Source organism: Podarcis liolepis (genome assembly GCF_965112155.1).
Source record: "Podarcis liolepis genome assembly, chromosome: 7".
NCBI lineage: Eukaryota > Metazoa > Chordata > Lepidosauria > Squamata > Lacertidae > Podarcis > Podarcis liolepis.
Genome location: NC_139561.1, coordinates 92,853,484 through 92,878,085, shown reverse-complemented (window position 1 = coordinate 92,878,085; position 24,602 = coordinate 92,853,484). Strand labels below are relative to the sequence as shown.

Genomic DNA, 24,602 nt, shown 5'->3' with positions numbered 1-24,602 from the left:
GGATATATGTTTTGGTCTTGGTGGTTCCCCATTTCTGTCACTGGGGGAATTATATTGGGACTAATATTTATTTGCTATCACTATAAGGTAATCTTTTGTGGAAGGAATGCATATGCTAGACATCAACATGATTCTATTATTAATCCTGATCCCTTGGGAAGGGGAAGGGTCCTCGAATCTGGCCAAATTGACTAAATATGGATTCCACCATGACCACAATATGTGGGTAGGTTTAGCTGAAATGGTAGCCAATGTTGCAAATAGGACCAATTGCCTTGTTTGCTCTCTTGGGCCAGATGATTCAGAGGGAGGTATGCCCTTATTACCGATACCATTAGATGCCATTGGTATGGTAAGCGAAATACCACACCAAACAGAAGTACAGAATTTCCCCGGATGGAACTCAACTAAACCATTACGAGTTATACCTGTACAAGGGGAATTCTGTGTACATAAATCATCAGATGCAGCTGATTCTACCATGATAGGCTCTTCTCATTGTCACTATACTTGGGATAATATTAAGAATACCTGGGCACACGATACTACCTATCGAACTCGGGATGCCTTGCCCTGTGCACCTCCTTTTATTCATGCATGGAAAGTGGTATGGAACATAACTGTGACAGAAAAAGGCAATCTAACATACTGCACTGTGAACTCTCTACCTCTTTTGCTATTTCGCCTTCTGTACTCCACGTACCAAAGACCTCAGACCCGATGGTTGTGGTGGATATGTGGAGAATGGGCATACAAGAAACTCCCCTCCAAATGGAGTGGGACTTGTTTCCTGGGATGGCTATTACCACCAATGTGGATTATGCCTACTAATTTGCCCAAGCGTACACGAAGAAACGCTGATATTTCTCATATAGCAGGAGGAAGTACCCAAAGTTGGAGCGGTACTGATGATTGGCCACCAGAGCGCATTATAGCCTATTATGATCCTGCCTCCTGGAATCCTGGTGAGCTCATACAAGGGGCACGGGATCCTATTTATAATCTAAACAGAATAATTCGATTGCAAGCAGTAGTGGAACTTGTAACCAATGCAACGGCCCGGAGTTTGAGACTTATTGCACAACAGTTGGATGAAAGTAGAGCCGCCATTTTGCAGCTGAAAATGGGAATGGATTATGTACTTGCCAAGCAGGGAGGCCTATGTGGAGTCTTGAACTTGACAGGGAATGCCTGTTGCTTTAACATTTCAGATAATGGTGAGGCAATCCGTGTGTTGGCCACAAAGATGGAGAATATAGCACATGTCCCAGTACAAACATGGGAAGGATGGGATATGGGATGGCTCACCAATTGCTTACCTAATGTCACAGGACTCAAAGGGATACTATTGTCTTGCTTGTTTTTCTTGACAGTAGTGGTAATGGTTTTATGTATGATGCCATGTATCATTTCATGTTTTAGAAGTACAATTAGCAAGATGGTTTCAAATGAAACTCTACCTCATATCATGGCCCTATACAGAGCTTTACCTCAGGAATATGATGAAGGTCAAGCTATCAAGGACACTTGGGACGAAGGTCCTTGAGCTTGAAAGGGGGGAATGAGGCATCAGGCATAAGCCTGCATTTTATTAATGTTTGATCAGGACTTGTATATTAAAGAGGGCTTAGATTTTCAAAAGTAGATTTTCAAAAGTATTCATGCCAGGCAAGAAGGCTAGCTGCTTAAGAAAACACTGGCACTGTTTTCCTAGACAAGGGCCCCTTTTTGATTGATAGCAGAAAACAATTCTCAAAGTCATAAAAGCTGAAATTACAGACTAAAAGCAGGACATTGACCCTACATGTTACAGAAGATAAAAAAGCAGAGATAAACATAATTAGGAATGGGCAAATAGTAAAATGATACCATGGGCCTCTTAAACCTTGAGCTGTATTTTCTAAGGCTAGAGGTAAATGGGAGAAAAAACATCTAGCTGGGAAGTCTTTTTAAAGCATCTAGCTGGGAAGTCTTTTTAAAGCATCTAGCTGGGAAGTCTTTTTAAAGCTGTTTCTTCCTTAAACAGATAATGGGAAAAGCAGCTTGCTGAAGGGGAGGAGGCTTCTTCTGAAACTGTTTTAAACTGAGTCCTTTTCTTTCTTTCTCTCTCTACTTTAAAAAGGCCTTATTCCTTTTAAGAGGCTATCTGTGTTGTGTATTAAATATGTTGGCTTAAATGTAATTATGCAAAGGATTTAACAAATGCTAGAAGAGTTGTATTTATCTTGAAATTAAGTCAGCCACCAGTCCAGCCTCTTGCCAGACAAGAAGACACCATCAAATGCTGTCCTGATATATTAGCTGCCAGACATTTGTTTAGAAACCTTCAAATGAAGGATATCTTTCAATGTTGATGTGAAACTCAAGATCCTTGACATATGTTTAAGATAAAAATTTAAGATTAACCATTTGTTTTAGAAGGCAATAGGGCAGGGAGGGCAAGAGGTGAGCTGGTAATTAAGATTCCTTGTTGAAACACATGTAAGATATATTACTACTTATTTGTCATTTATAGATGTAACAATATATAGCTGTTTGTGTTCCTTATAAGGACAGGAGGATGTGGGTGTATCTTTTAGGATTGGATATAGCAATCAGCCAATAGGAAATCCAACCAGGCTGATTGGACAGAGGCAGCCCAAGGAGGAGCAAAGGGGGCTGGATTAAGGGAATATAAGTGCTGGCCATAATGGCAGGAGGCCAGGCCAGAGCTTGGTAACCATATACCACTGTGCCTCTCATTTATTTGTCTGACAAATAAATAATTATTTTAATTTCTCTATTGCTGCGTTGAATATTTCATTCCAGCTAAGCGTTAACCACAAGCAGGGTGCTACAATAGCACGGCGGCAGAGTTGATTTATTTTTGTAGCACCAACTTTTTGGAGAAAAACAACAATCCTGCTGTCAGCGCTGGGTGTTCCCCAATAATTTACAGCCCTCCTTTCCCCCGCTGGTGTTTTCCCTGTAAATAGCAGGCACAAAGGAGGTGCGGAGAAGAGAGACACAACTGTGAAAACATTCAAGGGTGGGGGCACGCAGCGTCTGAGCATGTGCAGAAGACCTTTCTCAGCCTGCAGAGACACAGCTTTTGAAAGAAGGGACTCTGGTGGCCAGGGAGCGCTGCGGCTTCCAGGTGGGGCCCTCTCTTCTTCTTCTTCTTCATCATCCTCCTCAAAGGAGGAGGTGCAAAGATACCTCTGCTGCCATGGCAGAGCATGAGCAGAAGCGAAGCCTTTCCTAGCATGTTCCTGCTCTTTGAAAGTGGCTGTGACGTGTTCTTTATGCTGCTGCATCAAAGTCTATGGCAAATCAGCCAGAAAGAAAGCCCCAGTTTCAGGAGTGCACGCAGGAGCCAGGCCCTGTGACCAATAGGACTTTGCAGGACTGGGGCCTTCCTAAGTTTGTTCTGAAGAGGCAAGGTGCGGCCACACAGGTGAGGCCACTTGGTAACTCACAACGCCTGGTGGCAAGAGCCAGGAAGGGATATAAGGTCAGCATTTCCCTTTGGCTCTTTGCCACAGCAACACATTCCCTGCCTTGCTATGTTTGACTCCTTGCTTCTTGATCCATGGACCCCTGACTTCGTGACTCCTTGCTTCTTGATCCATGGACCCCTGATTCCGTGACTCCTTGCTTCTTGATCCATGGACCCCTGACTTCGTGACTCCTTGCTTCTTGATCCATGGACCCCTGATTCCGTGACTCCTTGCTTCCTGATCCTCGGACCCTTGACTTCGTGACTCCTTGCTTCTTGATCCTCGGACCCCTGACTTCGTGACTCCTTGCTTCTTGATCCATGGACCCCTGATTCCGTGACTCCTTGCTTCCTGATCCTCGGACCCTTGACTTCGTGACTCCTTGCTTCTTGATCCATGGACCCCTGATTCCGTGACTCCTTGCTTCTTGATCCATGGACCCCTGACTTCGTGACTCCTTGCTTCTTGATCCTCTGACCCCTGATTCCGTGACTCCTTGCTTCTTGATCCATGGACCCCTGACTTCGTGACTCCTTGCTTCTTGATCCATGGACCCCTGATTCCGTGACTCCTTGCTTCTTGATCCATGGACCTCTGACTTCGTGACTCCTTGCTTCCTGATCCTCGGACCCCTGATTCCGTGACTCCTTGCTTCCTGATCCTCGGACCCTTGACTTCGTGACTCCTTGCTTCTTGATCCTCGGACCCTTGACTTCGTGACTCCCAGCTCTCTGACCCTCGGACTCTTGCCTTTCTGACTCCTGGCTTCTGGACTCCTGTTCCTGCTCCCACCTCCTGGTCCCAGTGTCCCCAGCCGGGACTTCGATCTCCCGTGAATCGGACCGTGACACCCAGCTCAAGTTGCTTTTTTGAGTCTTGAGCTTGATGCCGGCACAGCCGGCCCTCCTCTCAGGCAAAGCAATGGCTGCCTCAGGCAGCAAATACTGGGGGACGGGGAGTGACGTCATGTCAATGCTGCAAAAACCTTGCATGCGTGGGCAGCGCCGAGGCCACAATGATCTGCTGCGTGGAAGCGCCCCTGGTGCACGCAAAGACTTTTGAATTCGTGTATGAGGCAGCAAGCTTGCATCCAGGGCGTGGGAGGGCCAAACAAGCCCGGAGCCTTGCTGTAAACATGAATGGAAGGAAGTGGCACAGAGTGCCGTGTCTCCAACCTGTCTGCTGCCAGCAACTTGGGCCGGGATTTTGCTTTCTTTTGGTGGAGGGGAGGCAGTGAGTGGGATACATTAGGAAAGAAAAAAGAAAAGAAAAAGTACGCATTCTGAACAAATGAAAAAGCAGTTTCCACCGAGTTCAGGTCTCCTCCCTGGCTGAATGTTATAGCTGAAGGGGATATTTGCCCCCTAGTCTTCGCTGCAGTTGGGGGTCCAGGGTGCCTTCAGAGTAGTATCACTGTTTCTCAGGAATCAAGCACATGCCAGAAATGCAAGCTTGCACAATTAAAGGGGATCAAAGGGTTCTTAAAAAGCAGAGATGTCACCTTACCAACAAAGGTCCGTATAGTTAAAGCTATGGTTTATCCAGTAGTGATGTATGGAAGCGAGAGCTGGACCATAAAGAAGGCTGATCGCCGAAGAATGGATGCTTTTGAATTCTGGTGCTGGAGGAGACTCTTGAGAGTCCCATGGACTGCAAGAAGATCCAACCTCTCCATTCTGAAGGAAATCAGCCCTGAGTGCTCACTGGAAGGACAGATCCTGAAGCTGAGGCTCCAAGACTTTGGCCACCTTAAGAGAAGACTCCCTGGAAAAGACCCTGATGTTGGGAAAGATGGAGGGCACAAGGAGAAGGGGACGACAGAGGACGAGATGGTGGGACAGTGTTCTCAAAGCTACCAGCATGAGTTTGACCAAACTGAGGGAGGCAGTGGAAGACAGGAGGGCCTGGCGTGCTCTGGTCCAGGGGGTCACGAAGAGGCGGACACGACTCAACGACTAAATAACAAGAAGAAGAAGAAGCAAGAACTATGTTGTACCACAGTCTGAGGAAAGAAATGCTAAATGTAATTCTCAAGGATATTGTGATGGCCTGGGATTCCGAGTCTGAGAGCGATCCGGAGGAATCCCAGCCGGCACAGGAGTCCCCGCCTCCAGGGCCGGCTGAACTGGGGCAAGGCCTAGATGCTGAGGAAACTCAAGAGCAGGCACCAGGTGAAACCATTCTGGCCCCAGAGGTGCTGGATGACTCAGTGGCCACAGGTGAGCCTCCTCCAGGGCCCAGTAACCCTTCGGCCTCTCCTGATCTGCAGAGGCTTAGGGCAGAGAGGCGAAGGGAACTGGTTGCCCCCAGGAGGAGTGCTCGCCTTAAGGCCAGAGGAGGCGGGGCTCCTGGGGGTCGGGACCGCCCCTGACCTTAGAAGAGGATAAAAGCCCAGTCAGGCCGGCCCCAGGTTGCGGGAGCAACGTCGTTGTTGGCTACGGACCTTCCTGTGTTCTTGATCCCTGCTCGGCTTCCTGTTCCTGACTATCCAGTACTCCTGTTCCATGCACGGCCTCCTGTTCCCGACCATCCGGCGTTCCTGTTACCTGCTCCGCCTTCTGTTCCAGCGTTCCTGTTCCCCGCCCGGCTCTCTGCATCGGACCTCGCCCCTCTTCGTGTGGACTCTGCTACACTCACGGTACCTTACCCCCGGGACCAGCACAGTTTGCTCCCGCCACACCCGCACTCCCCCTTCATAGGGGTGCGTTCGGGAAGAGTCAGAGGCCATGGCCGACCAAGCGGCTACACCGTTGGCAATAGCCCAGGAGAACCAGGCTTTGAGGCACACCGTGCAGCAGCTCAGTAACGCGGTTACGGCACTGCAGCAGCGTTTGGACGCCCTACCGGCTCCTGGGGCCGACGCCCCGGCTTCTGGCAAGTACCCAGTGGCTTTGCCTGAGAAATTTGATGGGGCCCCGGCCAGCTTTCCCATGTTCCTTGCCCAGGCCAAGCTGTATATTCAGGGGCGCGCCCGGAATTTCCCTGACGACCGCACCAAGGTGCATTTTTTGATTAGTTTGTTAAAGGACCAGGCGGCCAAGTGGGCGTTGCCGCTGCTCAGGCAAGACTCCCCCTTGCTGACAGACTACGGGGGGTTTTGCAATCTGTTGGAGGCCGCGTTCGGCAACCCCCAGAAGGAGAGTCAAGCCAACCGGGCGATTCGGCGGTTGAGGCAGGGCAAGACCACGGTGGCCGCATACACCACAGAATTCCGGCTGCTGGCACAGGACTTGACCTGGAACGACTCGGCTCTCCGGGACCAGTATCTCGAGGGGCTTTCAGATGAGGTACTGGACCAGCTGGCCACAATGGAACGCCCCACCACGCTAGACACTCTTATTCAATGGAGTCTACAGATTGACGATCGGCTAGAGGACCGGCGTCAGGCTCGGGACCGCCGGCACCTCCAGTTCTTGGCCCCAGTGTCTACCAGCAGCCCCACGGGGCCAGCTAAGTCATTGGAGGAACCTATGCAGCTTGGGGCAGTGCGGCCACACCTCTCCCCCGCAGAGAAGTCGCGGCGTCGGGAGGGGAATCTATGTCTCTATTGTGGTGGAAGCGGACACTATGCAAGGTCCTGTCCTGAGAAACGCCAGCCGCAGGGAAACCACCAAACCCCAGTAGCTGATGGCCCTGGCTACCTGGGGTCCCAAACAGCACAGAATGGGGCCGCACCAATTGAATTACAACACCTTATGGTTCCGGTACATCTATACCCTCCAGGAGGGCCATGGATTCTTACCCATGCGCTGGTGGATTCGGGCGCAACCCGCTCTTATATGGACGCTGCTTTTGCTGCCCAGCATCGGGTGCCACTTCGGAACAAGCCAGAACCGGTGCAGGTGGAGGCAATCGACGGACGGCCCCTGCGTTCGGGTGCCGTCACTCAGGAGACCCAGCCCCTGGTCCTGTGCCTCCAGCAGCACCGTGAGATGCGAACTCTGGATATTGCCTCCATGCCCCGGTTCCCCCTGGTGCTTGGGATGGACTGGCTGGAGGCTCACAATGTGCGGATCGACTGGGTCAAACGGACTGTACACTTCCCAGACCCCAGTTCTCCTGCTGAGACTGAGATGCTAGCAGCTGCGCCCACTGAGGAGGTTGCTGCAACGCTCCCCGCTGAATACCGGGAATATCACGACGTGTTTGAGGAACGGGGGGCAGACCAGCTGCCGCCGCATCGGTCCTTTGACTGTGGCATAGACCTCCAGCCCGGAGCGCCTCTACCGGTGAGTCGCTTATACTCATTAACAGAGCCAGAGCGCGAGGCTTTACAGGACTTCTTGCGCAAGAACCTGGAGTGTGGGTTCATTAGGCCTTCTACCTCGCCCACTGCTGCGCCAGTGCTCTTTGTTAAAAAGAAATGTGGGGAGCTCCGCCTTTGCCATGATTACCGGGCCCTGAACAAAATTACCATCCCGGACCGGTACCCCTTGCCCCTTATTTCGGAGTTACTGGAGCGGGTGCAAGGGGCGCAGGTGTTCACCAAGCTAGATCTCCGGGGTGCCTACAATTTGATTCGGATCCGCGCCGGGGATGAGTGGAAGACCGCATTTGGGACCCGGTACGGACAGTTCGAATACCTGGTTATGCCCTTTGGTTTGTGCAACGCGCCTGCTGTGTTCCAACGGTACATCAACCACGTGTTCCAGGACTTACTAGACAAGTACGTGGTGGTGTACTTGGATGACATTCTGGTTTACTCCCGTGACCCGGCGTGCCACGAAGGCCATGTCCGGACCGTGCTGCAGCGCTTGCGCGAGCATCGTCTGTATGCAAAGCTCAGCAAGTGCGAGTTTCATCAGCGGTCAGTGGACTTCCTGGGTCACCGACTCTCACCAGGTGGGGTGCAGATGGATCCTGGGAAGGTGGCAGCGGTTCGAGAATGGGCGGCACCTCGGAACCGCAAGGACCTACAGCGTTTCCTGGGGTTCGCCAACTATTACCGGACTTTCATTGCGGACTATGCTCACCGCACCACCCCGTTGACCCGACTACTGCGCCCCAAGACGCCGTTTTCCTGGGACAAGGAGGCGGAGGAGGCGTTTCAAGGGTTGAAGGCCTGTTTCCAGAGAGCGCCAATCTTGCAACATCCGGATCCTTCTCGACCCTTTGTGGTAGAGACTGACGCCTCCAGTACGGCTCTCGGTGCCGTCTTGTCTCAGCAGCACGGACCGGAAGCGCCACTTTTACCCTGCGCCTTCTATTCCCGCCAGCTCCTCCCAGCGGAGCGTAACTATACCGTGTGGGAGCGGGAACTACTGGCCATCAAGGTGGCCTTTGAGGTTTGGCGCCATCATCTTGAAGGAGCACGACACCCGGTGGAGGTGAGAACCGACCACCGGAACCTGGAATACCTCCAGACCACCCGCAAGCTGAACCAAAGGCAGATCCGGTGGGCGTTGTTCTTTTCCCGGTTCCAGTTCCGGATCCGCTACATCCCTAGCTCCCAAAACCAGAAGGCGGATGCCCTGTCCCGGAAACCCGAAGACAACGTAGACACGGTTCAGCAAGCAGCACCCACCACGATCCTACCACCAGCTGCATTCCTGGCCACCCAGGAGGTGGAGCCACTGCAGGCTCGGGTGCGGGAACAGCAGCGGGTCGACGCTTGGGCCCAGGAACGACTCCGGGAACTGGCCGAAGGATCATGCCCTCAGTATCCAGGGCTGGTCTCGCATCAGGGTCTTCTGCTGCACCACGGGCGCCTGTACATCCCATCAGGGCCGCTGCGGGCTGAGATTCTCCGGATGACCCATGATGCGCCAGCGGCGGGGCACTTTGGGCGGTATCGGACCACCCATCTGGTAAGCCGTGAGTTTTGGTGGCCCCGTTTGAAGGCCGACGTGGCTCGCTACGTCGCTGGTTGTGACGTCTGCAGGCGGGCCAAGGGGCCTACCGGGCGACCCCCCGGCCTTCTTCAGCCGTTGCCGGTTCCACCACGTCCTTGGCACACAGTTTCTTTGGACTTTGTAGTGGAGTTACCCCCGTCTCGTGGCTGCACCTGCCTTCTAGTTTTCTCCGACCACTTCACGAAGATGGTGCACTGTGCCCCCTGCCCATCCGTACCCTCAGCTAAGGAAACCGCGCAGCTGTACCTTCAGCATGTCTTCCGCCTGCATGGCCTACCTGAGCGTGTAGTGTCCGACCGTGGCGTTCAGTTCACGTCCCGGTTTTGGCGTGCTTTGCACCAGGCCCTCGGGACAGAGGTCTGTCTCTCATCTGCTTACCACCCACAGACGGATGGCCAGACGGAACGGGCGAACGCGGTGCTGGAACAGTACCTCCGGTGTTACTGCAGCTACCAGCAGGACGACTGGGTCGACCACCTAGCATTGGCGGAGTTCGCTTATAACAACGCGGTGAATGCGTCCACCCAGCAGACCCCGTTCCAAGCCAGTTATGGTTTTCATCCACGGTTGTTTCCGGATGTGCTGCCGGCATCTGCGGTCCCTGCGGTGACAGAGTGGCTTCAGGAGCTCCAGTCCCAGCAACAGCTGTTGATGGAGCAGCTGCGCCAGGCCAAGGAGGCGTACAAGGTCCAGGCCGACCGCCACCGCCAGGTGGGGCCGGAACTTCACGTCGGTGACCTGGTGTGGCTTTCCACTCGCCACCTCCACCCTTCTCGACCTTCGCAGAAGCTGGACGCCCGGTTCACCGGCCCGTTCCCTATCGTGAACCAGGTCTCGCCGGTGGCTTTCCGTCTCCGGTTGCCAGCACACCTGAAGGTTCACCCGGTATTCCACAGGTCCCTTCTGAGTCCGGTGGCCCCACCCGACGAGTTCCACCCGAACCGTCCCCGACCGCAGCCAGTTTTGGTGCAGGGAGAGCCTGAGTACGAGGTGGAACGCATTCTGGACTCCCGATACCGCAGGGGAAGGCTGCAGTATCTCATTGACTGGAAGGGGTATGGGCCAGAGGACCGTTCCTGGGAACCAGCGGCCAACGTCCACGCGCCTGACTGCATCCGAGAGTTTCATGCGGCGTACCCCAGCAAGCCGGGTCTGGACCCTCAAGTGAGGGGGGGGCCTGGGAGGGGGGATGGTGTGATGGCCTGGGATTCCGAGTCTGAGAGCGATCCGGAGGAATCCCAGCCGGCACAGGAGTCCCCGCCTCCAGGGCCGGCTGAACTGGGGCAAGGCCTAGATGCTGAGGAAACTCAAGAGCAGGCACCAGGTGAAACCATTCTGGCCCCAGAGGTGCTGGATGACTCAGTGGCCACAGGTGAGCCTCCTCCAGGGCCCAGTAACCCTTCGGCCTCTCCTGATCTGCAGAGGCTTAGGGCAGAGAGGCGAAGGGAACTGGTTGCCCCCAGGAGGAGTGCTCGCCTTAAGGCCAGAGGAGGCGGGGCTCCTGGGGGTCGGGACCGCCCCTGACCTTAGAAGAGGATAAAAGCCCAGTCAGGCCGGCCCCAGGTTGCGGGAGCAACGTCGTTGTTGGCTACGGACCTCCCTGTGTTCTTGATCCCTGCTCGGCTTCCTGTTCCTGACTATCCAGTACTCCTGTTCCATGCACGGCCTCCTGTTCCCGACCATCCGGCGTTCCTGTTACCTGCTCCGCCTTCTGTTCCAGCGTTCCTGTTCCCCGCCCGGCTCTCTGCATCGGACCTCGCCCCTCTTCGTGTGGACTCTGCTACACTCACGGTACCTTACCCCCGGGACCAGCACAGATATCAAGGTTTAACCAAATGCTGCAAGGGAGCCAAGCAGACAGTTCCAGTACCTGGTCGCTGGCATAAGGAACAGACTCTCACCCTGTGACTGCTGCAGAAGAAATAGATCAACAGAATGGAAGGAACATTTAAATCACCACACCTTTACCTGGTAGATCTTGGAAAACACTTGTTCCAGATGAACTCACTACTGAAAACATAACCCAAATTATGGCAGCAGGTCATTCAGGCAGCTTAAAGCTTTAGCCATATTATCACTAGTTGTCAGTGCCCTCAAGCAAACAGGGAGGCAGCGAGAGCAGTATAGGCAGTAAAGATAATCTTGAGACAGTGGAAGACAGGAGGGCCTGGCGTGCTCTGGTCCAGGGGGTCATGAAGAGGCGGACACGACTAAAGGACTCAACAACAACAAAGGGTTCTGTTGTTCTAGTGCAACAAATCCACTGAAAAGAAAAGGCAAGTCTTTTTGCCGCTAGGAAAGTGACAGGGATACACACCAAGAAGCTTGGGATGAACCAATGATTAATAGGAAAACCGATAAACACCCTGCCAACAAATTGGAATGAAGGCTCAACAAAGGCTCCATGTGCACTGTACATTTAAAACAGTATCGTACCAGTCATTGGAACAGTCATGGCTTCCCCCAAAGAATTCTGGGAGCTGTAGTTTGTAAAGAGTGCTGAGAATGAGTAGGAGATCCCCTATTATTTAACTTACCGGTACTTACTTAACCGCCCTATACCTGAAGGTCTCAGGGCGGTTCACATTAAAAATCACTTACATAAAATCAAAACAAAAACTAGATTACCCGCCCCACCTCCCCGAAAAGAGCCAACATTTTAAAAAGAGTATAGGATGCCAGTCAGGCAAAGGGCCTGGTTGAAGAGGAGTTTTTGCCTGGCGCCTAAAGATGTACTGTGAAGGTGTCAGGCGAACTTCCCTGGGGAGAGCATTCCACAGATGGGGAGCCACTGCGGAGAAGGCCCTGTTCTTGTGTTGCCACCCTCTGGACCTCTGAGGAGGCGGCACACGAAGGAGGGCCTCAGAAGATGATTTCAGGGTCCGGGTAGGTTCATATGGGAAGAGGCAGCCTTTGAGGTATTGCGGTCCTGAGCCTCACACAGCTGCAGTTCTCAGAATGGTTTGTCAGTCCATCACTATTCCCAGGAAACTCTGAAATTCATTGCTCTTCGTGTGCTTAGTAGGAGTGTTGATTAGGGTCTGTTGCTGAGGTCGACATTTAGGTTTGGAGATCTTTGCCACTTCCAGGATTATATTACTGTCCTTTCACCGTTAAGGATTTACTTGTGAGTGGACTATTTAATTTTATCGCATATTAGTTGACACAAAAGGCTTTCGTTAGCCTATCATTTATATGACCACAGTATTTCAATGTCTTCTATTTCTTAAAACAAAAAAATTCCTTCCAGTAGCACCTTAAAGACCAACTAAGTTAGTTCTTGGTATGAGCTTTCGTGTGCATGCACACTTCTTCAGAGACACTGAAACAGAAGTTGCCAGATCCTTCTATATAGTGAGAAGGTGGGGAGGGGTATTACTCAGAAGGGTGGTGGGAATGGGTGATTGGCAGATAGCTGAGATGAGCCTGTTGACGACTCTTAACGACTGCAATAGGTCTTACAGGAAAAAGCAAGGGGTGAGAAGGTGAAAAATGGCTTTGTCATGAGCTTGTGTGAACCTTTTTTTGTGGTTGTGAGCTGCTTTGAGCAGTTTGCCAGAGAAGAGCAGCGCACAGATCAAAGTTCATGAACTATGGAACTCCCTGCCACAGGAGGCCACCAACCTGGACAGCTTTGGACAAGTTCGGGTACAAGGCCATTGATGGCTAGTAGCCCCATTGCTGATGCTCTTGCCTGCGGTCAGAGGCAGAAATGCTTATGAATACCAGTTGCTGGAAGCCATGGGACAAGCAAGCTCTTCTGCTTGGGTCCCGTTTGCAGGTTTCCCAAAGGCTGGCCGCTCTGCGAACAGCATGCTGAATTAGATGGTCCATTGGCCTGATCCAGCAGCCTCTTCTTATGTCCTTTCAAGGTCCTTTTTTAACTGGGAAGGTCACCGTCAGGGCCAGGAACACTCTGCAGGCAAAGCATGTGCTCAGCCACTGAGCTACGGACAGACTGAGGTCTTCCCACACAGGTAAGCATTGAGGAATCTCTCAGCACTCGTTTCCGAAACTTGCAACTTTGCACAGCCAGATTACCAGTGAAGGAGGTGAAGGTCCTGTGTGAGTGCCTGGAGGCGGTTGGAGGATGGATGGCGGCTAACAGAGGTTGAATCCAGACAAGACAGAAGTACTGTTTTGGGCGGACAGGAGGCGGGCGGGTGTGGAGGACTTCCTGGTCCTGAATGGGGCAACTGTGGCCCTGAAGGACCAGGTGCGCAGCCTGGGAGTCATTTTGGACTCAGCTGTCCATGGAGGCACAGGTCCATTCTGTGTCCAGGGCAGCTGTTTATCAGCTCCATCTGGTATGCAGGATGAGACCCTCCCTGCCCACAGACTGTCTTGTCAGAGTGGTGCATGCTCTGGTTATCTCCTGCTTGGACTACTGCCATGCGCTCTACGTGGGGCTACCTTTGAAGGTGACCCGGAAACTGCAACTAATCCAGAATGTGGCAGCTAGACTGGCGACTGGGAGCGGCTGCTGAGACCATATAACACCGGTCCCGAGAGATCTGCATTGGCTCCCAGGATATTTCCGAGCACAATTCAAAGTGTTGGTGCTGACCTTTAAAGCCCTAAACGGCCTCAGCCCAGTATATCTGAAGGAGCGTCTCCACCTCCATCATTCTGCCCGGACACTGAGGTCCTTCTGGCGGTTCCCTCGCTGTGAGAAACCAAGTTACAGGGAACCAGGCAGAGGGCCTTCTTGGTAGTGGCTCCCACCCTGTGGAACGCCCTCCCACCAGATGTCAAGGAAATATATAACTACCTGACTTTTAGAAGACATCTGAAGGCAGCCCTGTTTAGGGAAGCTTTTAATGTTTAATAGGTTATTTAGTGTTTTGTTGGAAGCCGCCCAGAGTGGCTGGGGAAACCCAGCCAGATGGGCGGGGTATAAATAATAAATTATTATTATTATTATATTACCCTCCAGGTTTTCTTCAACCACACGCTGAATCGTCTCTCTTGCAGCTTCTGTTCTACTGAACCAAGCCTGGGAGAGCAATGGGAGGCTGGGGGGGGGGGGGGAAGCGAGATGCAGAACAGCAGCCCGGGGGTGAGGTAATGTCAAAAGGTGCAGGAAACGGATTCATTATACACGCCAAACAGGAAGCAATGAGACAAGACCTTGGCAACACTGGGATTTATTTATTTATCGGCAGTGATGGGGAAGGACGCAGGCCCTGCAAGTCGAACTGCAACCTTGTGTGTGTGTGTGTGTGTGAGAGAGAGAGAGAGGGGGGGAAATAGAGGACAATTGCATCCCAGATTAGCAGCCTCATGCCTCCCAAGTTTGGAGGCAGAGCGTGAGGTTTGAATTAGGTGCAAAAACGACAGCTCAGCAACCTGCACCTTTTAGGGGTCACTTAATGCAGCCTTCCTGGGGTCTTCCAGCTGTTTTGGACTATCAGCCCCAGAAGACTGCTGTGAGGAAGAGCTGGTGTGTGTGTGTGTGTGTGTGTGAAGGCTGGATTGTCCATAGTTTTCAACACAGCAGCTGTGCTGCCTTGGCCAAGCAGAACCAGCTCCTGGGCCTCAACCCTCAGCATGGTGTAGTGGTTAAAGGTAAAGGGACCCCTGACCGTTAGGTCCAGTCGTGGCCGACTCTGGGGTTGTGGCACTTATCTCGCTTTACTGGCCGAGGGAGCCGGCGTTCAGCTTCCGGGTCATGTGGCCAGCAGGACTAAGCCGCTTCTGGCGAACCAGAGCAGCGCATGGAAACGCCGTTTACCTTCCCGCCGGAGTGGTACCTATTTATCTACTTGCACTTGGACGTGCTTTCGAACTGCTAGGTTGGCAGGAGCAGGGACCGAGCAACGGGAGCTCACCCCATCGCGGGTATTCGAACCGCCGACCTTCTGATCAGCAAGTCCTAGGCTCTGTGGTTTAGCCCACAGCGCCACCCACGTCCCTCTGGTGTAGTGGTTAGTGTGCCAGAATAAAACCCAGGAGAGCAGGGTTCAAATCCCTGCTCAGTCATACTCACTGGCTGACCTTGGGCCAGCCAGATTCCTTGAGCCTCAACCTACCTCACAGGGTTGCTATGTGGATAAAATGGGAAGAGAACCGCGTACGATACACGTTGAGTCAAGGCAGTCACAAAAGCGTGGACTGTGTGGCCATCAACAAACCTTATTTTCCTTCCAGTAGCACCTTAAAGACCAACTAAGTTAGTTCTTGGTACGAGCTTTCGTGTGCATGCACACTTCTTCAGATACACAGTGTGCTTGCACACGAAAGCTCATACCAAGAACTAACTTAGTTGGTCTTTAAGGTGCTACTAGAAGGAATTTTTTTGTTTTGACTATGGCAGACCAACACGGCTACCTATCTGTAACTTATTTTCCTTGTTATCTTACTGATAACCATTAGATAGATTCCACCTTTTCCTTGGGATATAAATGGAATACATAGATAATAAACAGAACTCTCCCATCACATGATGGTGATGACGACGATGGGGTCAGGTGCTTAGCTTAGATCAATACAACGAATGCCACACTATTTATGCCACCCAAAGCGCTAACAGCCAATTCAGGATGCAGGAAGAAGTCCAGAGAGAAGGAGCCTTTTCGTGGTGGCTCCCCAGCTGTGGCAATGTTCTCCCTGGGAAACCTTGCCTGGCACCACCATTGCCTAACTATAGTCCTCAGGCAAAGGCACTCCTCTTTCCCAAGGGATTTGGCTCTTAATTGGCCTTCCATCTTTCATTTTGGTAGGGCAGGATGTGTCCTCTTTAGGGTGTAGCTGGATGTGCATGCTTAGGTTAATTTCTGACCTTCCAGTGGTTTGTTTTTTCAATTTGGCATGGTACGCTTTTGGAAAACAGACAAACTTGCGCATGGCAGATCTGCGTCCGAGTCTGAAATTACTCCGCCCCCAACACACATGGCACACAGAGAAGCCACCCCTCTCCTTCCTGCTGTTTGGCTGCAAGGGGGTGGATATCAGTGCAAAGTAACCTTACATTTAAAAATCAGCCAGGAGGGGAAGCAGACCTCCTTCCAGAGTCACGTCCTGTTTATGTTCTAAACACTTCTGTGCCTCCCCCCCCCCCACCTCCAGCTGTTTATTCCTCTCATGTTCCCCACCTTAGACAGCCTGGAAAGGGATTTTCTTTGGGGGAAGGAGAGGAGAAAGGGGGGGTAGGGAGAGTGTGGGAAAGATCTGGATTCAGTTCCTGCCAGGAAGTGTCTTTCCCCGCCCGCCCCCCACATTCTTTCTAAGAAGAATAAGGTAAGGAAGGCGGAAAAACACACACACACAAACACACACACAGCATTTTCAGCTGCCCTGGAAAAAAAGACCAGGAAGGGAATTGGTGCCAGGGACTCACCAGGCCTGCTGTTAATCCCAGAGGGACCAGGCCTCGCTCTGTGCCACGTGGGCTGGGCGCAGATCCTGGGCGTCGGAGGCATGCTCTGTGCTTTGGCTTGAAACTGGTTTGCTCACACGGCACATGGCAGCCGTTCTGGCCAGTTCACAGTCAGAGAAGATGGAACTAAGGACTCACACTTGCAGGTATCGCACCTGCCCCCGCTGCAGCAACCCAGAGCCGCTGCGGCACATCTTTGCGCAAGTGTTGCGCTTGCGCAGGAAGGAGGCAGAGTTTTGCTCTCTTGCTACCTGGGTGGCTGCTCTGCGCAAAGCTGCTTTTGGCCACATTCCTCAGCTACAGACAGTCCACACCCACCCACCCCAATCTACAAATTCCTCTCCACTTCCAACACATCAATTTCCCACTCAACTCCTATTGCCCAGCTTTTTCTCCTGAGTCCGGCAACTTGGTCAACTGAAGCTGGTGTTCCTAAGATGCTTAGCTGTCCAACAACCCGTTACTTGCACAGCAAGTCGCGTATTATGTATTTGGGCTGAGAGGGACAGTCCCGAGCACCAGTAGAAATCCCTGCCCCAGAGGGTTTTTACTGACATTTACAGGGAAGGGGGTGGTGGGAAACCACAAGTCACAGCCCTCCACACTCCACCCCACCCCACCCCACTCTAGCCCAGCATATCCCCAGCTGGCTCCCTTTCCTGTTTACATCCGGACCTGGACTCCGGACGAAGACTGGAGCTGACTTTCCTGCACTGAGGTGTCAAGGTGGGGAGAAGGTGGGGCCAGGGAAGTCGCGCTGGAAAAGAGGCTGTCTCTTAGGAAGCAGGTTTCCATCTAAACGAGAGGATGAAGACTCGAGCGCACGCATTCACACATTCTGGCTGGGAAACAGGGCCCGACAGCGCCTTTGCTAGAAAGACGGCCATTTATTTCAGAGTACACCCAACATTCATTTCTGTTTGCCCCAGAAGAGTAGCAGCAGGGCCTGGAGCCTGAAGGGAACATGATAGCAGGATGCGAGAGACCGGTCCAGAGGCGATCTAGGAGAACACTGCGCGCGCCCCCCCATCCTCCCCCCTTTCCTGGCTGGGACGGCGAGGCTCACTCCCTTGGCTGCGCACAGGAGAGGCTGCTCAACAGGCCACCACAAATCCCGCTGCTCCAGAAGAGTTCCTCCCCTGGAAAAAGAGAGATCCCAGTCCATGCGCACAGCGGTCCAGGCCTTGGTGGGGATATTGCTGCTGGAAATTAAGGGAAGGATGAGACGGAGGGTGCCAGCTCTTGCAGCCCCTGGCTTTGGGGGGCAAAGTCTGTGCCGCACCCTCAGGTGTGGCTGTCGCCTCCAGAGCGGCCAAGGAGTCCGTTTCTGCGGGCAGCGTGACTGTCCCCCGAAGGCGCCGGCGTCACTGCTGCTTGGAGCGAGGCCACAGCCGGCTTGCCAGGGAGCCCAGGAAGAGCTGCTGCTTCTTGTGCTGGGAGAGGTCAGAGAGGCGTTGCTGCTCTTCCTGCAAAAGGACAGGCGACACAAACGGGAGCCTGGTCACCACCAAGGAATCCAGGAAGGCTGCCGCCCCAGGCCCTGCCGATCCCATTCCCGTACATGTGGACGTGTCAAGGAGGCTAGCAGAGTAACTCAGCAGCCTGGCTCACCTGCCACGTTAGGCCAGAGACTTGTTTTTAAACTGCCTTCGTGCAGATGATCAGCAAACCTTGGTTGCTTGCCCAGGGTGGGTTTGGAGAAAAACAAACCGCAAGCCCAGGATCGAACGGCATGGCAGGGCAGACTCAGGTGCTTGTTTTGTTTGCAGGAACACAGCAGTGGAGGGGAAGAGCTGCATGAATTATTATTTTTGCTGCATGCACCAGCATGCTGCTCACGTCACAGTAAACCATGGTTTGCTTTAAACTGCGGTTTAATGTGAGGTTGCACTAGGCCAATGCGTGGAGAAGGCATTCTGCAGATCCTCTGAGGCACTTGCCTTCCCTTGAGAAAAAGGAGAACCAACCAAGACTGAAGGAACGGGTTTCCCAAACCCCAAAACTGACTGTGCAGGCAGTTTTTAAACTGCACCAAAATCCCCATTTCTCCTTAGCTAAAATGCATAAACTTTAGCCGTTGAGCAAATGCAAAACAAGAACACAGCTCTCTCCCTTATCAGTTTGACGTCAAGACTGGCCTTGGCTTTACCAGTAGAACAGACACAGACATATCTTATGTCCTGGCCACAAATGACGCAGAGACCCAAGTCTGGGACTAACGCCAGAGCATGTTCTCGGAAGTAGTGACCTCCTGCTCCAAGACAGGAGTAGGAACAGGAATATCCTTTTATGGTCAGAAGTACAGGAAGGAAGATCCTTTTATGGTTGAGAGTACCAGAGCAGGAACATATGTGATGTCAACCTGTGTACGTACGCCGACGTGGTGGGGCTCCTAGGGGAGGAGTGAGAGGGTGCCTGGAGGATATATAAACTGCATGAAACCTGTCATTTCTTTGGACTTGCTGGGGACTAATCACGCAAGTGCCTTCTGCTATCCGGAGAGCAGAATAAACTCTTTCTTTGAACCAACTCGGTGTCATTTTGACTTCCTTCCTCCTGTCCTGGAGCAAAGCAGACCCAATCAGTGAACTCCAATAAGGCTACAAGACATGGTGGTGAAACGCAAAAAAATCTTCTGGGACCCCACTATCTGCAAAAGCCAAACGTGGCCTAAGATCTGTATTGAGTGTGGGCCTTTCTCCAGCAGCATTTTTGCCCTCTGGGCTGGCCTCACCATACGAGATGGTAGTGAGCTTAGAACATTCTAAGTAAGCTAAAATATTTATACTTTATTAGCAGGGAAACCAGGATTTCCCAACGAAGCGACTGGGATGGTGACTCTGCAACCCCAGCATCCTGACCATGCTTAAGGGCTTCACCAAAGCAGTAGCAGCCTCCCCCACCCAAGGACAAAGCTCCCAGCCCGGACTCTGCACTCCTCCTCACCTGTTCCAGCTGTGACTGCCGGCGCTTGAATGCCTCCAGTGGGTCCTCTTCCAAGGAGTAGTTTTCCAGCACGGTCCGGACGTCTTCTACGCCACTCAAGGCAATGGCTGCCAGTCAAGAAGGAGGCAACAAGCATTAAAGGAGAATCAGCCTGGATCATGTACCCATTTCATGTATTAGTGACACAGTGGAGGGCAGCTTCCTTATGTCCCTGAGTCAGACCATTGCTCCATCTAGCTCAGGACTGTTTACTCTCTCCAGGGCATGGGCAGGCAAACTAAGGCCCGGGGCCCGGATCTGGCCCAATTGCCTTCTCAATCCAGCCTGCGGACGGTCCAGGAATCAGTGTCTTTTTACATGAGTAGAATGTGTGCTTTTATTTAAAATGCATCTCTGGGTTATTTGTGGAGCATAGGAATTCCTTCATTCCCCCCCCCCCAATATAGTCTGCCCCCCCACAAGGTCTGAGGGACAGTGGACCGGCCCCCTGCTGAAAAAGTTTGCTGACCCCTGCTCCAGGGTTTCAGGCAAGGAGCCTTTCCCCAGCCCTTGTCTTGGCAGTGAAGAAGGCAGAAGATGAGTCTCCTCCTGGGTTTCCTGTATTCCACCCAGCAGTGCCCACACGCCATGTAGCTCCTCTCTGCAGCGGTGGGAGTCAGAAATCTGCTGTGTTTCAAAAGAAGAGATTGTCTGGCCTTGACGTTCTGCACCCTGACACTGCCATGGATATGTGGAACAGGCACTCACTGAATACCCTTGGACAGGGATGAGGATCCTACAAATGCTTTGGGGTCGTCCCACGACCTATAGCCCAGCTTTTCTCAACCTTGGGTTCCCAGGTGTTGCTGGAAAACCCCTCCCAACATTCCTGACTGCTGCCCCAGCTGGCTATGGATGATGGGAGCTGTAGTCCAATGGCATCTGGGAAGCCAAGGTTGAGAAAGGGTGGGCTAGCCAGATCCTGTGGAAGAGAAAACAAGCTTGTTTTCTGCTCTGGAGAGCAGGACTCAAACCAATGGAGTCAATTACAAGAAAGGAGATTCCAACTAAACCTCAGGAAAAACTTTCCGACAGCAAGAGCTGTTTGACGGTGGAACCGTCTCCCCCAGGAGGTTGTGGCCTCTCCTTCCTTGGAGGTTTCTAAGCAGAGGTTAGATAGACGGCCATCTATCATGGATGCTTCAGCCGAGATTCCGGCATTGCAGGGGGTTGGACTAGATGGACTCTACAACCCCATAATTCTATGGTTCTATTTTGGGCGAATGTCTCCTTACTCTTCAGGAAGGCGGCAAGGTCGAAGAGTGTCCGGTCGTCCGAATTCCCGTCCCACTTCTTCAGAGCCATGCCGTTGAAGGGCTGCAGGCGGAACGCCTCCTTCTTGCAGTCCACCACCACCACTTTCGAGGGATCTCGGTTCAGGCAGGAGATATCCTGGCGAGAGGAAGACACAGAGGCAGGCTGGAGGGGTCACCAGCAGACAAGGCTGGCTTCCCCCCCCAAAAAACTCAACAGGCGTTTTAGGATGGGCCTGCACACGGCAAGAGACGCAGAAACCTTCCAAGGTGCAATTGTCCTCGCCTACTTGACAATAGGAGAAATGGGTCAAAGGCCCCGAGAGGTTCAAGAGAGCTTGAAATGGAAACCGTGTCTTGAGATCTAGTAACGGCCTTTGAATTTCCTGGTGGAGATTCCTCCCTGCCGCCTCAGAACCTTGTTTTTTTCTTGGCATTTTGAATTTAATACGTACTCTTAATCCAGGTATCCATTTCTGTGATACAGGCACAGGACCTGCCTTGTGTCACAATAACGTTACGATTGCTGTGACTCTGCTTCCAAATAAGGAACTTCAGGGGCAAGGCGGGGAGAAATTGATTTGAACCTCCCTTGAAATGCAAAACTATTTTCTTTGAAAGAATGAAAACCATTCCTCTTTCGACCGTCCCATTAAGTACTCCCCCCCGCCTCACTCACATGGGCGTTCGTGCTATATCAAAGGCTCCATCGTTCTTTCCTCTTTCCCTGCCTTCAACGCTGCAGCTACAGTACAAGCCTTCTGCAGTTTTACCATCTCTGAGGAACATCAGAACCGCTCCTCACAGCAGGTGGGGGGGGGGAGAACTCCTTGCCCCCTTCCTCTGCCTGCCTGCCTCCCCCCTCCTCCTCCCCCCACCCCTGCCCCGCTTTCACTTAGGAAAATAGAAAGAAAAGAGAATCCACAACAATCAGAAGCGCACATGCCATGGAGTGAAAGAGACACCCCACAGGCTCTGGGGCAGCAGATGGGAGGTGGAGGGAGGGAAGGAGGGAGGAGGACAGACAGAAGGCAGGCTGGCTTGCAGCACCAGCGGCAACTACGCAAAGCCATCCGCGCTCTATTGTGGAGCACAGACACTGGGGAACTCGCATTGCGGAACACGAGGACGACACCTGCTGCTGCAGCCTTGCGCTCGCCTAGGCTGGGTAGAGGGGCCACGGGTTCGAAACACAGCTGTGGCTGCAGGGGAGGCCCGGGTTGCTGCTGCCTAACATCGCTTTGCAAGGAGATGCCGACAGGGAGGACCAGCGTCCCTTTGCCAGAGCCCACTGGGAGCGTCGGGACGTTCGAAAGGTCTCAATCCCTTGCAGTGCATTCCTGTGGATTTTCACTCGCATTCAGCCCCTCTGGAACTTAACCCTGGGGCAGTGTGAAGAGTCAAGATTTCAGGACGCCTGTTCTCGGTGGTTTTAAGGCAATACCGGAGGAGGCCAAGATCAAAATGCTCAGCCTGCACTCGGCAGGCAACTGGTAAAAGGGCAAAGAAATCCCGCAGGCCCTCTCCTCTGTGGGGCTCTGCGTCAAGCGCCAAGCCCACCCTCACCCCAAACTGGCCATAGCTCTCAAAGGAGGCACCGGGGATCCAGTCTGGGCATCTCATCGATGCTTGCTAGAGAGCAAACCCTCCCAGAAGTATAACAACAACAACAACAATAATAATAATTTATTATACCCCGCCCATCTGGCTGAGTCTTCCCAGGTGGAGGAGAGGAAGAAAAAGCAAAATCCTGGTTGTGAAAGACGCAACTTTCCCCCCGAGGGATGACATGCACAACCTGGTGCCATCCAGATGTCTCCACCCAGAGATAAACGTGCGCATGAACACACAAGGCCACAAACACCGCTGCTGGGCATCTCCCCCCACCCCCCATGGAAAGCCTGGCTGCAAATACCTTCACGTGGTGCCCATCCATGTAGCGCGTGGCATCGCGGAAAAGCCGGTAGGAGATGAACCCGTGAGGGTCCACGCTGTCGATGAGGGGGAAAGCGGTCTGGAATGGAGAAGGGTAAAGCGGAATCACCTCACATGCCCAAAACATTTCCAGGCTCTGTCTTTGTAACGGTGGGAAGAGCGAGGGAAGGTGCTTTCTGCATCGTGCCATTCAGCTGCTTACTATACTGGTTCAGGAGGCCGTACTGGTACATTTATTTCCCGAATAAACACACAGCTTGATTACACACACAGTGATAAAGAATGTGCTTCAAGGGTCTGGCCTGTCTATTCTTGCTGTCACCAGCAAAAGGAACAAGTCTCACCGCCCCGAGGAATACTGTGCCAACCTGTGCCTCAGGTCTTGGCCAGCTGTGGGGCACTCTGCCACTAACGGACTTTGCTGTGGTTCCTCATAGGCCAGGGCTGTCGCTTAAAATTCATCTGCCCCAGCTGCAACAAAACAGGTCTCTCCCAGATCGGTCTCCACAGCTGCAGCAGGCGCTGTAACCTTCCGAGAGTTTGGCTTCATGCCGAAAGGCACACTCTCCCATTGAGACAGACAGGTGCTGACATCTGGTCCAAAACTGGACAAGCCTGCACCACTTCCCAAATACGCTCAGGCTAGGCTTTCCCTGGAAGGCATTCCATAAACGTGGACCAGCTACCAAAAAACACCCTCTTTAATGCGTCTGCTCTCTTAGGAAGGGGTCATTAAGTGGTTGTTAAACTGCGAAGCATCGCAGATTAATGCACGTTGTCACTGGAGCCACAGCTCTGAGCGCAGATAGCACTTTAGACCTGGGTTTAACAGAATCCCATGTGCTAAGAGCAAACAAGCCAGGCTGCTCCCTTGTCTTCTGCCCACAAGTCTCCTGGCCGCGCTGTTGTTCTCTCCCCACAAGGACAGGCCCACTCAATTAGCACAGTAATAGCCTGGATTCAATGGGCTGAATGGCCGTCCGGCTGGACCCATACATATTCAAATGAGCAGCGGCACGCTCCCCTGTGGGACTCCCCTCCCGCCACTCAAGCGTGAGAAAGGAGAAGGGGAAGGGGAAGGGAGGAGGCTGACCCAGGAGGTGCTGGGCAGGCAGGCAGGCAGGCCGGCCGGCCCTCTCCTACAGGACACAAATTCCTGAGTCCGCTGCAAGGCTTTGGGGACCCCAACCCCAAGTGTGGACCCCTGCCAGCCCTTGCACCACACAGATGTGGGATGTGGCACCTGGCACAGAATTCAGGATGTCAAGAAGCCCAGTGTTTCTTTGCTTTTTAATTAAACAGCAAACGTCTAGCGTTTATGGTTCCTGAGATAAGATGGGTAACAGTCTGGGGTGGAGCTTTCATGTCCTTTCCCCACAGCCAACAAAAGCAAAACATGGCAAGTGTGCTCAAATTGCATGATTTATAATAAAAATAAAATAATAACAAAATGTTATTTATATCCCGCCCTCCCCAGCCAAAGCCGAGCTCAGAGCGGCTAACAACAGTAAAATAATACAGCATTCTAAAATCAATTCATTATAAAATCAGTTCAAATCAGATTAATGGCAACCATTGCGCTAGAGTTCTGTGAAGAATTACCAAAGGAGGGGGTCAGGCTGTGCCTTGGCCAAAGGTCAGGTGGAACAGCTCTGTCTTGCAGGCCCTGCGGAAGGATGCCAAGTCCCGCAGGGCCCTAGTCTCTTGTGACAGAGCGTTC

General features: G+C 52.6%; 1 protein-coding gene and 1 long non-coding RNA gene across 2 annotated transcripts in view; both read right to left on the bottom strand.

Moving 5' to 3' along the window:
- Window positions 1-24,602, bottom strand: part of LOC310712949 — a 2,318,697-nt gene that overhangs the window by 570,961 nt on the left and 1,723,134 nt on the right. The window lies entirely within an intron of this gene.
- The window catches only part of TIMM50 (translocase of inner mitochondrial membrane 50), a 34,879-nt gene continuing 27,853 nt past the window's right edge, over window positions 17,577-24,602 (bottom strand). Inside the window, exons 8-11 of the mRNA XM_083516288.1 lie at window positions 22,863-22,961; window positions 20,930-21,086; window positions 19,656-19,762; window positions 17,577-18,175 (exon numbers count right to left, since the gene is read on the bottom strand). Coding sequence (XP_083372414.1) covers window positions 18,074-18,175; window positions 19,656-19,762; window positions 20,930-21,086; window positions 22,863-22,961 — 465 coding nt within the window. The 3' untranslated portion in view covers window positions 17,577-18,073. The remainder of the gene's footprint in view (window positions 18,176-19,655; window positions 19,763-20,929; window positions 21,087-22,862; window positions 22,962-24,602) is intronic.